Source organism: Anarrhichthys ocellatus, unplaced genomic scaffold, assembly GCF_004355925.1.
Source record: "Anarrhichthys ocellatus isolate YVR2014 unplaced genomic scaffold, GSC_Weel_1.0 scaffold33, whole genome shotgun sequence".
NCBI classification, from domain to species: Eukaryota; Metazoa; Chordata; class Actinopteri; order Perciformes; family Anarhichadidae; genus Anarrhichthys; species Anarrhichthys ocellatus.
Window position 1 is genome coordinate 1,673,240 of NW_022280063.1, and position 17,152 is coordinate 1,690,391.

At 42.7% G+C, this 17,152-nt stretch overlaps 1 protein-coding gene across 2 annotated transcripts in view; it reads left to right on the forward strand.

The window, feature by feature from the left end:
* Positions 1-17,152, forward strand: part of slc2a13a (solute carrier family 2 member 13a) — a 50,020-nt gene that overhangs the window by 5,084 nt on the left and 27,784 nt on the right. For both annotated transcript variants that reach the window (XM_031865767.1, XM_031865768.1), the window contains 2 exons: positions 3,554-3,713; positions 5,268-5,473. In XM_031865767.1, the coding sequence (XP_031721627.1) occupies positions 3,554-3,713; positions 5,268-5,473 (366 nt within the window). The remainder of the gene's footprint in view (positions 1-3,553; positions 3,714-5,267; positions 5,474-17,152) is intronic.

The following is a 17,152-nucleotide window of genomic DNA, read 5'->3' on the forward strand; positions in this document are numbered from 1 at the left end:
TGTGTGTGTGTGTGTGTGTGTGTGTGTGTGTGTGTGTGTGTGTGTGTTTGTGTGGAGAAGGGAGTGCTGGGAGCTGTCCACTGGTGCTGAAAGAGAGCTCATTAATGAGAAAGGGAGCACACTGAGAATGTGTTTGTAAGAGATTTCACAGTCAAGCAAGTGAAGAAACCCGACCTTTTGGTTGAAGTCATTTAGCTTGTTTTCAGTGCAGCTTCAGCTCCAGTGGAGAACTTCAAAGGGATATGAATACTTGAGAAGCTTTCCAAATATACTTTACAATAATGTGTTTCATACAAATCCCTTCAAACACTTCTCTTTGAGTCCCACCAACAAGTAAAGACAGACAGTAGCCACCTGAATTAAAAGGACATGTGATGAACAAGTGGCTGCATTGTTTGGTCGTGCACCTCTGAATTTTTCACGTGCGATTTCATTGATTTCACTGATAAAAGCAATATGTACCTGTCTGTGGATTATTCAAAGAAGGCCAATTTGTTTTTATATGCTTTAGAAACAGGAGGTCTTGAAAACAAAGCTTAAAGCTTTCCAAATAAACTTGGTTTGACATAAATAATCAGAATTTTTGTCTCAAGAGCCTCCAGGATAAGCTATGTTTTGCATTTGACGTGATGGCAAACATTTGTCACTTACTGTTTCATACAAAGCATGATACTATTTCAATAGGCGAAAAATACTGGAACTTTCCTTGATGCAACATCAAACGAAACACGGAAAACATCACACAAGTAAAAAGATAGTATTAGCAGCTATAAAATGAATACCTTCTGCATTTTTAAAGCCAACGCAAGACAAAAACTCAGCCACAAAATAACCAAACAAACTTAATTTCAGACGGTCAATAAACTGTCCAGTATTTGACCTTTTTACTGGCCTTTAATGGCATTCGCTCTAATGGGCGCTAACATATTTTCTCTGTGACCACCTGCGGCAGGATGTGAAATGGAAATGTTCCATTCCTCAGTAAATACATCAACATCAGCTGTAGGAGCTCAACTGACAGGCGTATGGGCTGTGTGTGGCGGCAGCCTTGGCTTGGTGCCGACACAAGCTGGTGTTGCATATGGCCGAGACGTATAACACGGGAACATGGAGGGGGGAACTACAGCGAGAGGGAGGACGAAGAGGCCCGGCTGTATGAGGTGAATACAGATAGAGGCATTACAGCAGATGAGGACTTTGGGACTTGTTTGTTAAAATGGGCGCATATGTCCGTGTGTGTGTGTGTGTGTGTCTGCATAATGTCATCATCTGAGTATACAAAGCTACAGTGCAAACATAACACAGTCGGAATGTAGCTGTCAGACAGAAAGGAGCGAAAAACAGATTTCATTTTTTTTAGGTGTTATCCGTCTCTCTGTAGATTTGGCATGCAATCTGTCCGCTGCTCTGTTTACCTGTTGAGTCATGATACTTAATATGTTTTATAATATATCATACCTCATTTCAAGCATGCTGGATCGAACTGCATTCAACATCGCAGTATGGCATGTAGCGGAAGGTCGACTTACCGCAAAATGAACAGAGCCTTCAGCCGCATCTTAGTGCGCTTTTCAGCAAAAAGAGTATGCTTAGTGGCCCAGGAGATGGTACAGTGTGGAACTTCAGTTATATGTTAACAGGTGGTTGTATCTGGAGAAGGGGGAATTATGTCCCGTGTTATAATGAGGCCTCTGGCTGTGTACAAAACACTGCATTTACTACTGAAATCAGTCGTCTTGAAAGTCCCGGCTCTAACCTATAACATAGAGGTTAGGTCTTTCAGCAGCATCCCTCAAAAGCTCATGAATGGATTTCCATCAAATTAGCCGGAGCAGACAGGCTTCATGCCATAGAGCAGTTGATTCGATTTCGGTGGTGATCTGGATCTCGGATTTCCACCCTCTGATGATAATCCTTTTTTTTTTTCTTTTTTTTTCAAGCCACAACTTAAATAGAGACTCTAAATCCTCAGGGTGTGTTCGCACGGTGAAGAAATCAATTTGTAGATGTAAGAGACGACTGATATCTCCGGTTGTAACAGCAGGCCGGAGAGCTGTGCAGCCTTAACAGAGTCTACGAGTGTCTCTCCTCTGATTACTCAACACTGAACAGTAGACCAGGCAGAGACTTGACCGCATGGCTTTGAACCATTACTGTAAACTTTTTGAATTGTACGCAGCGGGAAAAACGTCTTTTTTTAAGTTAATGTTCTGATCTTGTGAACTCCTTAATAAAGAAATGTGCTTTGAAATGTCGATGATGGTGATTTCCTTTCTCAAACCACTCTCTTCTGTGGAGATCTTGTAAGAAAATAGTTCTTGCAGTCGATTATCGATTTCCCTTCCCAGAGCTGCCACGGTGTGGTGCCCGCTCGGAGACTGGTTTCCCAGCAAGTGGGTTGCCATAGCAACAGGTAGCCGCGTAGTCATGGCGGCCGTCGAGGGCAGGGTGGTGGCAGTAGGGAGGGGAGGGAGATGGAGGAGAGGTGAGGATGGTGTGTGGGGGGGGTGTAGAAAGCAGTGGCAGACTATTAATAGAGCTTATCGGGAGCCAGCTGCGGAAAGCTGCGGTCACATGGCACCTTGTCAGATACATCCGAGGAAAACACACGCTGTGTGTGTGTGTGTGTGTGTGTATGTGTGTGTGTGTGTGTGTGTGTGCGTGTGTACGAATGGATGTTTTTCAGATTAGACTAGTGCAGAGCCCATTACCGAGATGGATTCACCTCATGTCCACATGACGCCAGTGCTGCGGTTGTTGATGTCAGGGTCAAAGGTCACTGTCATTTGAATTCATTACAGACAATAGAAATTATTGAAATAGTTTTAATTAGTAATCATGATTAAACGTAAAAGCTTTGTAAAACACTTTAAAATGACAATTAAAATTGAGTTAATATTGACAATATTGTCAACTGAAATAACTTCGGGGACGGGCTAACTTTTCTATGTAGCACCATCATCGGGTTTTCTCTCTGCGGTTTGTGATCAAATTCCAGCGAAACTAAATGACATTCCCACCGTCCTCTCCTGTGTTGTGTGTTTAGTGCTAATTAGCAAATGTTAGCATGACAGCACACTGAACTAAGAGGATTGTTTGCATGGTAAACATACTTGCTAAACATGTGAGCTTTGTCATTGAGAGCATGTTCGCATGCAGAGGTTAGCATCCAGCTCAAAGTACAACCCCACAGAGCCCGTAGTGTGGCTGTATGTATTCGTATGTTTGTGACGATTTTGAGGATGAAAGGAGTTAATATTGCTTTTTATCCCATATTTTATTTGAGATATTGTTAAGGCTGATTGGTTAATGTTAGTGTGGGTTATTTGTGATGGTTCAGCTTATAGACCTGCCCCAATGGGTTCATATGTGGTACATTTTTCATTTATGTCATACAAATAGATCCTTTTCATATAAGCCAGCATTTACTTTGAGAACAAGGAACATCTACTGTAAAACGCTCGATCTGAGTCACCTTGCTTCGAAGAATCTCCTGCTAAACGTTCTCTCTCTCTCCCTCCCTCCCTCCCTCCCTCCCTCTCTCTCTCTGTAGGTATTGCCTCTATGACAGTGCCAGTGTACATCGCTGAGGCCTCTCCGCCCCACCTCAGGGGTCAGCTGGTGACGGTTAACACCCTCTTCATCACCGGCGGACAGTTCACTGCCAGCCTCGTCGACGGCGCCTTCAGCTACCTGCAGCGCGACGGCTGGAGGTCAGGCGCAGAGCACCTCACGCACACACAGACGATGTATTAAGTTACAATTTAGACGGATAAAAGGGATAGATAGGTCTGCATAAATACACTTGAGGTACTTTTCAAAGGAGCCCCATCTCCTTTTGTCATATAGTCAGATAGGATATCAGCGTCTTTTTCATATCAAATGCTAGAAAAAGTCGGGCTGGCACAAAACCCTCATTCCAAATGTCAACACGTGCACAGGTCATCCCCTAACATTTGCTGAAAGCAGCTGTGCTGTACGTTTGAAAGATACAGTGTGCCTCTCTCTTTGTCCTTCTTCTCAGTCTGTTCTGCCTCTGTGTGCATCTTTTCCTGCTGTCACACTGAATGCAGGTTTACAGCCTCCAGAGTGTTTGAATGTTGCACTGTGAAGATACTTTAGATTAGAATCGTCCTTTTCACAAGGATTTGCCTCAACTACGTCTCTGATGGAGACGGCGACGATCGTTTAGAAGCACCTAGATTGCTGTGATTCATACACGATAATGGCTTTTGGGGAGGCGCTTATTGAGTTTAGAGTATGACTGTTGTCGGATTGACGTCTTTGCCTGTGCAAAAGAAGAAAAGCAATGTACGTCAGGGTGTTTACCTCAGTAAAAATGTAAGAATAGTTTTTCCCTCACTCTTTGGAGTTTTGAGCTGCTTCTCCACTTCTTCTTCCTCTTAAGATAAAGCTCTCTAACATCATCATTATCGCAGTCTTTTTTTTTGTGCTGTACCCTCTTATTCTTTGCCTTCGCCACTTTATATTTGTCGAACAACCCCTTCACCCAATGCGATGAACCCTGATTGTGTGCATGAGCGGATACAGAGAGGCTATAATAGTTCAGTATATCAGTGGTTTTCTCTGGGTAAAGGTACTCTGTCGTGGTGTTAGAAATCAGCGCGTTTAAAAATGCTGTGTACGTTTAAGTGTAGGTTTATATGTGCAACACTAATGTAGTATTTCGTACACTCCAACACTCCATCTGTTACATTCAGGGTCAGAGTTAAATACTGAAATGTGAATGTGATGTAGGGTTATTTTAAGGAGCAGAATAAAAATGAATTAAAGCCTTGACATTTTCCCCAGAGTTTAATTTTAATGAACTAAAACTATCTGATGCTTTTTGCTGGCATAATAATATATCTCCACATGAACTTAATGTATTGGCTACCTTTTAACGCCTCCGCATCGGCGACAGCCGTGGCTGGAGGCGTCATGTTTTCGGGTTGTCTGTATGTCCATCCGGTCCGTTCTCGCGACATCTCAGGAACACCTTGAGGGAATTTCTTCAAATTTGGCACAAATGTCCACCTGGACAGAAAATGATGAAGTGATGACATTTTGGACAGACGTGGATGTAGACTGCAACTTGACTGGCCAGCGAAGGCATACAACCGCGAGGCGGTACTTCTAGTTCAACCAATTTCTGTGACTAATGTCAATGGAATTGGAAATCGCATGACATGCCAAGCTTTTCCAAAAACACCAAAACACCTGGTTATGTAGTCTCTGTGATCGTAATTCGTCTCCTCTCTCTCCAGGTACATGTTGGGTCTGTCGGTGGTCCCCGCCGTGCTCCAGTTCGTGGGCTTCCTGTTCCTGCCGGAGAGCCCTCGCTGGTTGATCCAACGCGGGCTGACCCAGAAGGCCCGCCGCGTGCTCAGTCAGATCCGAGGCAACCAGAACATCGACGAGGAGTACGACAGCATCAAGAACAGCATCGATGAGGAGGAGGACAGCGGAGGAGGTAACGGGGGATAAAAGGAGGGAGGATTAGGGAAAGAGAGCAGCACAGGCATTTTGTTTGCTAACAGTACCTACACAGGTATCCATGCAGTGGACGGCTGTTTATTTTATTTTATCAGTTTAGTATGAGTTACCCACAGATATTTGAGTAAGGCCTATAAGCTTACTGACAAAGCACACTGCATGCATTAATTAACACTGCTCTTGCCTGTGCTTGGATCTGAAGGCACAGAAGATACACACAAGGTGAAATTAAGTACATAGTAGTCATTCTGGTCTATCACTAAATTTGAGGTTGTTTAGCAAAGCACCTTTACACAGACTTTCTTAGAGACCACGGCAATAGATGACCAAACATGTTTGAAAAGGGACTCGCAAATTCTTGTGCTGGTGTTATTAACACCTCACAGCTGAGTCACGACCCTGAGCCTTTTCACTCACTCCGACGTCCTCCTCAGTGAGGCTGATTACAGCGTCCATGCCGCCCTCCTGCTCTGCGATGAAGTCCTTCCCACTGACGCAACCACGTGTCGTTCTGTTGCTCTGTTGCAATTCCCTTGACTCCGAGGGCGATGATGGCGACCCGCCAATCAAAGTGTTTGCGGCGTCTATTTCTCATGACTTCCTGTCGACCTTTTGTCCGTCTGCTCCCCTGCGGCAGTCTTTCGGTGACGTTGTAGTCATGTACAGCGGTCAACGCTTCCATCAGCGCAGCAGCCGGCGTGAAGAGCGGTGATATTGTTGACGCTTTCATGAAGCGGATGTAGGTGGAATCCTTTGCCGGTCGCACGGGTTTCATCAAGGCGAATCGGCGCTGTAAATAGAGATCTTTGGTAGAAGGGCAAACAAACAGAAAAGTGGAGCAGGTAAATGTGACGGAGCAGATAGAAAATACTTATTTCATGTTCAATTATCGTGCGGTCTGACCTTTGCTCGGCCACTGGGATGCTGCTATTTGCTGCGAGGCTTTGACAGCGTGAGCAGACAGTATTGAACAAGGTTGTAACTCAGCTTTAGAAGCTAATATTGCTGTTTCATAAGCCAGCTCAGAGAATCGTGAAATATTCTCTTTTTTTCCAAAGGTGTGATTACAGTCCGGTTTGATCTGGCAAATCTTTACTCGACCAATAATCTCTTTTCAATCCCTGCTTCCAAAACAGTACAAGATAAACAAACACACAGTTGTTTCTTCCCACATTACATCATACCCCTTATCTGCCATCTGTTTGAGAGAGTGAAACACAATTAAATCTACAAAAGAGGGACATTATGCACATTCACACACTAAGACCATGCGGTGTCATTATTGCTGCTGTGATCGGAATTTGAATCTTATCCCAAAAAACAGTTACTTCCCCTATTGCTGGAAGTGTTCTATCAAAACTGTAGTCATTGTAATTCCATGTGTTAGAGCCAAAAGGCACATTTTCAACGGTTGTCCCCGCGACCGGATATTAAAAAATGAGACATTCAAATAACAACAGAGTGATGTTAGATCCTTAACAGATCCTGGATGTAACAGCAGCTATATCAGAGTTTAGATTTCAATTCAGGGAACCAACCCCAGCCAAACTTGAGAGCGTTGCATTCACAATAACATATAAATCTAAACTCTGTATTGTGGAGGCTGATCAAACATGTAGAGGATTATTGTCTAGAAATCTCAAAAAAAAAAAAAAGTTGACATAACAGCAGCATTTATTTAAGTTTTAATGAGTTACTAGCCATCCAATGCTTGATATGGTTTTAGGCAGTCAAACAGGGCATCACATCCGCCAGAGTGTAACAGTGATGGGACACTCTGTGCTTTTTCAAAATCTGGTTTAGAGGAAACATGAACAAAGAAAATAAAATATAGCTAAGCACTGATACATGTGGTACACCATAAGAAAGAGGGGCAGGGGCAGACAACAATGGTCCACAGAGGAGAACCATTAGATTGCGGTGCCTGAAATGCCCACCCAGCAGCAACAGCATTTAATATTGCGCAGCCTTTGACTTCTGCAGACAGCAGCGGCTAATTCGTGACTTTGAGTACTGCAGAGCTGTGCTTTGCATGGGAACCAGATATAAATATTAAAAAAGGTTTTCAACCTTTTCAAGTATCTTTGATTGGAAAAGGAAGTTTTGAAATCAGCTTCAAATGTCAGGTATTTCTGAATTCCTTTAAAACTTTCTTCTCTGAAGTGAAGTCAAGCCTGAGAGGAAGTTTGAAATGACTACTTCTGCCGTCATAGCACACAACCCCTTAACCAAATGCCTCTTCAATCATACAAGCGTGGTCATCTGCATGTACAAATTTGGATGCAATACTTCCATTTCTCAATTGCGATGGCAACAACTTCCAACGCCTGCGGTGAACATCAAAGTGTCTGGTTCTGCGATGAGCAGAGCCAGGAGAGTAATGGAGGTAAAGAGAGTGGAGATAGGAGAGTCGATTAACGGGCAGGAGAGGACAAGTGGGCAAAAGGCTGAAAGAAGAGTAAAAAAAAAAAAGGGGGGGGGGAGGGGATGAGGATAGGAGAGGAAATTGGTTTGATCCCGCAACTAATCAACCGTGACAACAGAGAACACCGTGTCTCTGGAAGGAATGGCGTCCATAGATCCCCAGGTCCATGTGGCCTGCTCTGAAGAGGAGACTTTATCACACACACATAATCACATGTCCCTCTTGTGGGACTCAGTGTGTGTCCAGCAGTTTCCTTTTTTTTCCATTTCAATGTCTCTTCCTCCTCACTGTAGCTCACCGCTGCAGTCATGATCGGTGGCTGCGGGAAGGCTCCTCTCACCGCCCGCTTGTTATCTTGTCGCCAGTGTTTAACACTTTGATTCAACGTGAAATACAGTAATGGACCCGATGTACAGACTTTTAGGAATGTCGTCGTCTCGCTTGAGTTTGTTTCAAGTTTGGACTTCTCTGTAATTCCGATTAGTGTGGCAGAACATTGAAGTGGTTTCTGGTTTCCTTTCATTGGGTTTGGGTTAGAATGAGGAAGGATCTGGAAGATTGAATCGCCACATTAATACCAAATGAGTTCTATGATCACAGCTTGCTAATCAACTCACTTTCCACTTTCCAAACACTCTTTACTTTGCACTAAAACTTCACACTGGCTGGCTGTTCCTTCTCATATCGAATAGTTTGTGCACTCTGCAGCCTAATTGCCAAAGGTTTATGCTGCTCGATTATCTCAAAAAACATCAGAAGGATTTGTGGTTGTGATCTGGCTGTAAATTCACCTCTTCATCCTCTGCTCAGGTAGACTTTACTTCACTATATTACAATTAGTTGTTTGATGCATTATTAATGCTGTGAATTTGGCACCTTTAAGTTTAATAGGGGGTATGTAAGACATTTTTTTTTATTTTGTCAACTCGCTTAGCAAAAATCGAACAGTCCCAGACTAACATTGGGAGGTTTTTGAAACTTCTAACAGATGGAACTTTGTGGGGAATCAGGCAGAAAGGGCAGAAAATACATGACACAACATGATTTCCTCTTTATAACTATACTTTGACCTTTCACCAGAACAGAAGATCGGTGTTGCTCATGTCTCCCCTCATTCTTCCAAATTCAGTGTAGTTCTTCAACGACAATGTTTGGTCTCAAAGTTCCTCGCGACTAAACCCAAAGTGAACAAACTTTGAATGTGTGGCCCCCATCTCTGCCACATCATTTCACACCTGCACCGCTAGTATGTTTGCAATGTGCATGCTCTTTTTAGAGCTGACGTGTGACCTGGAGACCTGCTGTCGCCTAGCTACCAGACAGACAGACAGACAGAGAGGACAGAGGCATTGGTAGACAGAAAGACAGAGAAGGAAGATTCAAAGCTATTTATTCTGTTGCTGACTCTCCTGAGTGACAGCAGGACGTTCTTATACATAGCAGAGAAAGCAACTGGGGTTTGATGCTGCCATATATGGCTATCTGAATATAGAAGTGTACCGTAAGTTGCAGATGAATATTTTTACATAAAGTGTCACTTAACAGAGAACATCAGTGGTCATGATGAAGTATGGACTTTCAAAATCAATAAAAACACAGTTCCTCCTGCAGGTACCGGAGCTTCTTCAGACTCCTGTGAGTGAGTAGGAGGCACTCGTTAATCTACCATAAGAGTGTCCTAAATTAGGAGGCTTTTAGGAAACACCTCTTCAGCTTAAAGGTTTAGTAAGATGAACTTCACAATCATTCAGAGGCTTTTGAGAAACGGGGCCCTCAACAGAAAGATTTGGTCCCATAAAAATAAATTTGTAATACCGTTTGTGTAAACAGTACTGTGATAAACATTAAAGATTGCGAGGCAATGGGAAGGCCGTGATGTGAGTTTTAAGAATAGCAGGTGTTCCATCACTTTTTCTTCTTTGTCCTTTAGAGTACTCATTAAGTGTGTGTGTGTGTGTGTGTGTGTGTGTGTGTGTGTTTGTATTTGTGAGTGTCAGTGTTGTAGTACTCGAGACCAAGGTCTCGTCCCGGAAGCGGCTGCCTTTTTATTCAGCCATGTTACTGTGATTGCTCGTAGGAAACAAAGGAAAATTCCAGACATCTGCATCCACATCTGCTATGCCTTTTGAATATTTTATCGAATCATTTCTTATGAAACACTTACATATATACATATATACAGTATATATTTCTATAAGAAATATGAATGAAGAGGAATCATCATTTGTGTTCTCTGGGTGTTTTTATGGAAATGTGGATCTTTCTCCGGTGCCAGTACATGTTATCGACCCGCACCGGTCTGGTCTCTGTCTGGACTCGGTCTCGACCCCTCAAAGTCTCGGTCTTGTCTCGGTCTCGATACACTCTGGTCTTGGTCATGACTTGGTCTCGGTTTAGGTGGTCTTGACCTTAACGCTGGCGAGTGTGTGTGAACGTTTTCTCACCTGGGAAAAACATAGACGCATTGTGCCCCTTTGCTGACATGTCAGTTGCCATGGAAACACCACTTCACACTTCCCTTTTCCTCTCACCTCGGACGCAACTGTGATTATAGTGAGTGAGTGTAAACCTCCTTCTCACCCCTCTGTGTCACGCTCACACACACTTAACACGTATCGCATTAGGGATTTCTAAAGGTGCAGATGGCGTCAAAACGCTGATAATAACAAACAGCTGTGCACAGAGCTAGCATCATATCACTAGCATTAACTCCTGTCATCTTCCTATTTAAGGCAACTTTTATATGCAATACAATCTCCAAAAATAAACTGTGTGCTATATATGATATATAGTACTATATACTACAATATTATAGCAGCCTTTGTTAAGAAACTATTGAATTGAACTATATTGAATTCATTATCTTTAAATAAATGTGTGTTTGAATGTTTTTTTTTAGGTCCTTGTCTTCAAGTTGGTTATTTCCAATAAATGGTATTATTGACCTGTTGTTGCTACTTAAATATTAGGCTTGTGTAGGAAGAAGGATATGGAAACTCTCAGCAGCTACTTCATCTTTTGAAAACTTATGCTCACTTATGTGACGATGATGTGTTGTCAGCCCCAAGTCGATGAGCTCTGATTACCGTCTGTTCAGCCTGAGAGGTGCGAAGGGGTGAGAGGAGGAGACGAGGGGGGAGGAAGAGAGGGGAGGGGGAGGAGAGGTCAAAGAGAAAGAGAAAGTGAAGCAAAAAATGGAGGTGTTTAGGCGGCAATTATGATGGAGAGGCAATATCGCAGGCCAATTCTGTCAGCCATTACATTGCCATTCTTCATGAGAGACTTCAGAGAGCATCGTATTGAACACATTGATTTCTTTGGAGGGCTTGTTCACAACAAGTCTCGTTCCGGACCAGGCTGAGCAGACACAGATGTAACCTTACAAAAACAAAGGTCACGGATGGACTCTGAGCGATGCGGCAGTACAAAGCGACTACAGCTTTTTGTTATTTTATTCTGCAGCAAACAACGTGAAAGCAAAAGCCAAAGAAAGATACATTTTGTTTCATTTTGGAGAGAGGATTATTGGTGATTACAGCATTCACTAGACGAGGTTAATCTAGTTTCTATGTCAAACAGATGGCTCTTTTTTGAAGTGATGAGTCCACTCTGTTTCTGTCTCGAAACACTTTCTGAGTGCGTCTCTCTTTAGACTAAAAAGGTTGCTGTAAAAAAAAGTTGTTTGCTAGCTTGTCCATTACCCCAGACTAATATGCCACTAAAGCAGAGGTGTAAATTATAACATTAACGACGGCTCAGTTCCAGTGAACTATCACAATCAAGCATGTATATTACGAGGACCCTGGGAAAAGGTCTATTGAGTGAGATAACAGGAGCTAATCATATAGCAACCTCAACAGTGTGGCGCAGGAAGATTGAGAAAGTCACTTTTTACAGCTTTCTTTTCAGGTGGGGAGTGTTTCAAATAAACAGCAGTATTGTATTTATTTTTGGGACATTTTAGGAGTACTTTAACACTAATTTGGAGTCCTGTTTCTGGCCACCTATGAAAATGTAAGTCCTCTGCGATTAGCTTCGTTTCGGTCTTCTCCCTAGGGGAATATCTGTCTCTTTAGCTGTTAAATGCTCCACTGTGTTCACCAGCTAGTCGCCGACTTTGTGGTGCTGGGTAGGTTGTGTACAGCGGGTTTATTAGAGCTTTCAGGAGGCAGCAGTGAACCAAAACAGTGAAGTTGCTGACCGTACAACCAAAACAACGAGCTGAAAGACGCTAAAAAAGCTTCGTAGAGCTGAGGGGAATTACAGTTGGGTAATAATTCTCTATGGGCTCTTCACTGAGGGCAACCCCTTTCATACTACATGTAGTCCTTTGGTCCATTGGTAATATGAAAATATGAATTAGTGCAGCTAAAGATTTGGGGTGCGGTATCGCTTTAAATAAAGTGTACTTCCAGTCTGCTCATCCAGTGTGGATGAATCTGTTGTGATTTGAAAAGGAGAGATTAGAGAAGCACTTTTGACATCAATTTAGCACATTATAATCACTAGGCAAACACGATAGGAATCACAATGAGTGGCTCTATTGTGTAAAAATGAACACTGCTTCATATTAGTTCAGACTGATTTAAAGTCGAGGTGTCGGGAATTGAATTGCAATTATTTGTGCTCTAAAGCAATCTCCTCTGTAACCTGCTGTTCTGTTCGACTCATGCTTGTTTTTAGCCATGTTGCCAGGTAATTGAATGGCACACTTTGTTAGCCAACAGCAAAAAGTGTGCTGCATTTATGTTCCGGCAGAGCATGATTAATTTCATGCCATTATAACTCCTGCTTATTCTCATAAACACACGGTTACAAACCCGTTGCACGCACACACCTGATAGATAGAGGGAGTTTTAGCATCTACCTCCATTGCAGTCCTAATTCTCCCACTGATCATTAATAATTCAGGATATTTGAACATTTTATGAAACTCCACTGCGGCTCTGGGTCTGTTTAACTCCACCAGGAAATCATAACGAGACCGGGGCGTTGAGGAAGATGTGTTTGGAGACAACAAACAGCCTCTTCAGTAGCTTAAATTTAAGACTGATTTGTAGATTTCATTACTGGTCAAGTTGGATTTGAATGAAAGGTTCGAGGCTTTATTTGTTAAATTAAACTGGTTTCAAAGTAGCTGTCCGAGCATCACTATTGACCAGCGTAGGCTGGGTTCCCCATTCCGCTCTCAAATCAGACTCAATTGAATTGGAACATGCTCGATGCATCGTGTTATGAATATGCTTTCTGCTCTAGTGCTTTTCATTTCCGCCTCTTGTCCCCTCCTCTCATGCGTGTGCATTGCCAAACCCACAGAGACCACTTGACGAATACACACACAAGGGTAATACAAACAAATATTTTGAAATCAGGTTATTAGAAAACGACACCATCTCTGCCCGTGTTGCCGTCGGGTTTTAAACAATGAGCCGATAGGGTGGAGGGAGTTGGGGGTGTTTCTTGTTGGGTGGAGTGCAGGGAAATGAGACCGAAGTCCCAACTGGGAAATTATTATGGAGGATGCATTAGCAGAGGATGCAAAGCAGGGCGAGCTGCTCCTGATGAAAGCAGAGAGGGGAGATTAGGGGATTGACTTTCTCTTTACTTCAGTAATTGCTTTCTTTCGGGGCCTACTTGTGAGTCCACAAACAAAAAGTATGAATGTATTCAACTCCTGATTCAATATTTGATTGCTGTTGCTAATCGTCAAGTGACCATTCACCCGCTGCAGAATTGAATTGATCTTCTACACATTAGCGGGCGTTTGTAGGTGTCCACGGTGTTCATTGCTTTTCGTTGAAAAATCGATACACTCAATAGACGTTGGGGATGGGGATTGTTTTATTGTTTTATTTTCAGCAGAGGAAGGCAAGCTAAGAAGTTCTGAGGAGAGCTGAGAAATTAGCACACTAATTTGAAAGTCAATAGGCAGAGTTAAGTTGCTGATTATACATAGAGAATGGAAGTCTCTGGTAATTGTTGTTTTTTTTTAATACAAATATTAGTTTGACAAAAAGAAAATGAAGGTATAAGTTTGATGTCTTGTTCCTTTTGCATTACAACGAGGAAGAAACCACAACGTCAAGAGGAGAAAAATAAAGGTCTATATGCTAAGCTATCCATCTCCTGGCTACATATTTAACAGAAAGACACAAGAGTTGTATCGATCTTTTCATCCAACCCTTGGCAAGAAAGCGTATAAGCATATTTCTCAAAATGTTGAAGTATTCCTTTAATATACTCACTGAAGTCCACTTAAATCATTTATATAGTAAAGCAACATTTTCACCGCTCAAACAGAACAAAGAAGAAAAGACGGATTTCAAGTTCATCATCCTTTTTGAGGAGTGCTTCCAATGTACTGCAATTTATCAGCCTTGAATTACCGTCACTCTTGTCAACCGACAATGGAGGATCAACAAAAGGAGATTTTTAAATGTCCTCCACATTCACTTATTTGAATCTCGGGGGAACAATGTGATTGCAAATGAAGGCTACTAGAACACACAGCAATGTTCTTCTGAAGATGCTATTCGTATCCACGCGCAGTGACAGCAATGGACCAGTGACTCATCCAGAGATGCTTAATTTAATTAAAATAGTATATTTTGGGTACAGGGGCCCCAATGAGGCCTGAGTGAAATTAACAAGCACAGTAATGGTTATGACTCAAATGTTCCATCCGTGAATGCAGGTTTATGAGGTCAGTAAATTATCTTTGGCAAAACTATTATCCAAATAGGTTTTAATGGGAAACAGCGAAATGAGAAATTCAGATGATATAGGTAACGGTGCCTATGTTTTCTTTTTGCCCCAAGCCACTCTGACTCTCTCTCTCTTGGTTCTGTATGTGTGTGTGTGTGTGTGTGTGTGTGTGTTTGTGTGTGCGCCCCTCAGGAAGACCCTTGTTATTTACATTAATGCAGGTGTGCAGCTGGGACATCATGAATCTCAATAACTCAGTAGATTACCAGCAGACTTCAAAATGGCTCTAGAGATTTTATTACTAGCCAATGGGAATCGTTAGATGGATGAGGGTGTGTGTGTGTGTGTGTGTGTGTGTGTGTGTTGTTGTTTGCGTGTGTCTGTGTGTCTCACAGGTTTGTGAATGTAGCTGTGAAAGCTGGAACCACCCATGAAGGCACATTCATAGCATAAATGCTCCAAGGTTTCATCAAACCTTAGAGCATTTTCTCCTTTAGACTGGTTCATTTCAGCAATACTTGTTGTTACCTGCTCTCTCCACTTATAATCAAGTGTGTGTCTACATCGCTTAGCACGGTAAAGCATGTGATTAATAACCTACACAACGGGCCACATTCCCTTTTCCGGTGTAGACAGGGAGTTAAAAGACAAAATATGGCGGCGTAGAGCTTCCCTTTAGCTGGAAAACAGAAGGTGCTACAACAGATACCACCAAACCACGCCCACCTGCAATGACAGGTGAGGTCAGGTGGAGCGCCATAACAAAAATCCAATGTGGAGTTACACTTCAAATCAACTACAAGAATTTGACAAATGTTTCACGATGATTCTAACTTAGAACTTATTCGATTTACTCTCTCTCCTTGTACACACACACACACACACACATCGTCTGACTTTACCTTTTACCCGAGATGTAAGAGAAGTCAGCGCTAACAGCAGTGTCTTCATCACAGCAGCTCGATTGCCTTCAGGAGACAAATCTCTTTCAGATCCCGCCGTCTCTTCAACGCGCATTTCTTTCCTTGTTCCTTATTTAAATGCCTCGGGCCTTCTCGAATCACCGAGCCAGCACTTCAGAGGTACGATAAGTAGTTTGAAAGCTTCATTCACTCTCTGTCTCGCTGCTGCGGCTTGTATCTTTCCACTGAAACTCATTTTTCATTGTGTTTCCTCTTGAATCTCAATACAATCCTTTTTTTTTTCCGTATTTATTTGTCGCTTTGTCTTTCTGAATATTTACTTCGCTCGAAAGGATCAATCAGGCATTGATTTGTTGACTTAATTGTCCTTTAGCTGTCTGGGTACTTTGTGAAACCGCTGTGTAGTCCAATTGTTCGTTAAACCCACTCAGTTTGTCTCACGGCCGCGCTCAGACAAGAGGAGACGCGTGACTCAGAGAGGAGACAGTGTTTCAAAAGATTTTGACAAGATTGAATGTGAAAAAGTTCTCTGCCACTAAACTCCTTATTGCCTCCTGGCAAACAGTTCCAAAACAGACGTGAGATGCCGCTAAACCTGTGGTAGCTGCTGTGTCACTGAAGTGTCTTGAACGTGAAATGCCTCATGTCAAAGTTGTTCTCAGTGTTTAGCTATATTTAAGAAGAAAGGTCCAATTTTTTTTCGGCAGTGACATTATTTATGTGCTGCCTGTGGTTATTGTGGATGCCAATTTAAAGCTTCTCTCGTGCTCTTTATGACATCTGTAGAAGCTGTCTGAATTATCTGAAGTAAAAAAGCATATTAAGATGCCATGACGTTAAAACAGCAGCAGGTTAAATATAGATGACAGCCAGCCAGCTGCTGTTTCCCATGACAACAGCTTCTCTCTCCCCCGTGCCTCTCCACTCACCTCTTCTTCTTAACCCCCAACCTTATGACAGTAGCTAAGTCCTTCCCTTTCCCTCTCTTGCCTCTTGTTTCCTTTCCCCTCCTTGTCTTCCTCTCAACTCCCTTCCTTTACCTTTCTTTCCCCTCTTGTCTTTTTCTTTCCTCTAATCTCACTTCTCATTTTCTATCCTCCCCTCTCCTTCATCATCCTTTCTTTGTTCCTTTCCTCTTTTGTCTTTTTCTCTATTTTGCTCTTTTCCTTACATTTTCTTTCTCCATACCTGTCCTCTCCTCTCCTTTCATTTCCTCTTTTTCCCTTCCCTTTCTTGCCAACGTCTTTCCTTTCCTTTCCTCCCCTCGCCTCGCCTTGCCTCTCATATAGGAACACATTTGACCAATCAAACCGACTCTGACTCTCTGAGAGAACCAGGTCAGATTCAGATCACAAGTCACGCCACCTAACAGACATGAATGTCATCTCTGCACCTTTTGAAATGCAGATCGCAGCTCTCTCCCCCGCTGCCTAACAGACTCTTTTACCAATGAGAAACGCTGATGTCTCCAATCACTCTGCTTTGTGAGTCAGGTTGGGTATTGCTCGTCTCCTTCACAGATTGGAACCACTGGCTGCATTCAAAATATGTGCCATCTCTTTGGTGATTGACTCTTGACTTTAGTTGAGAGCAATCATACAAC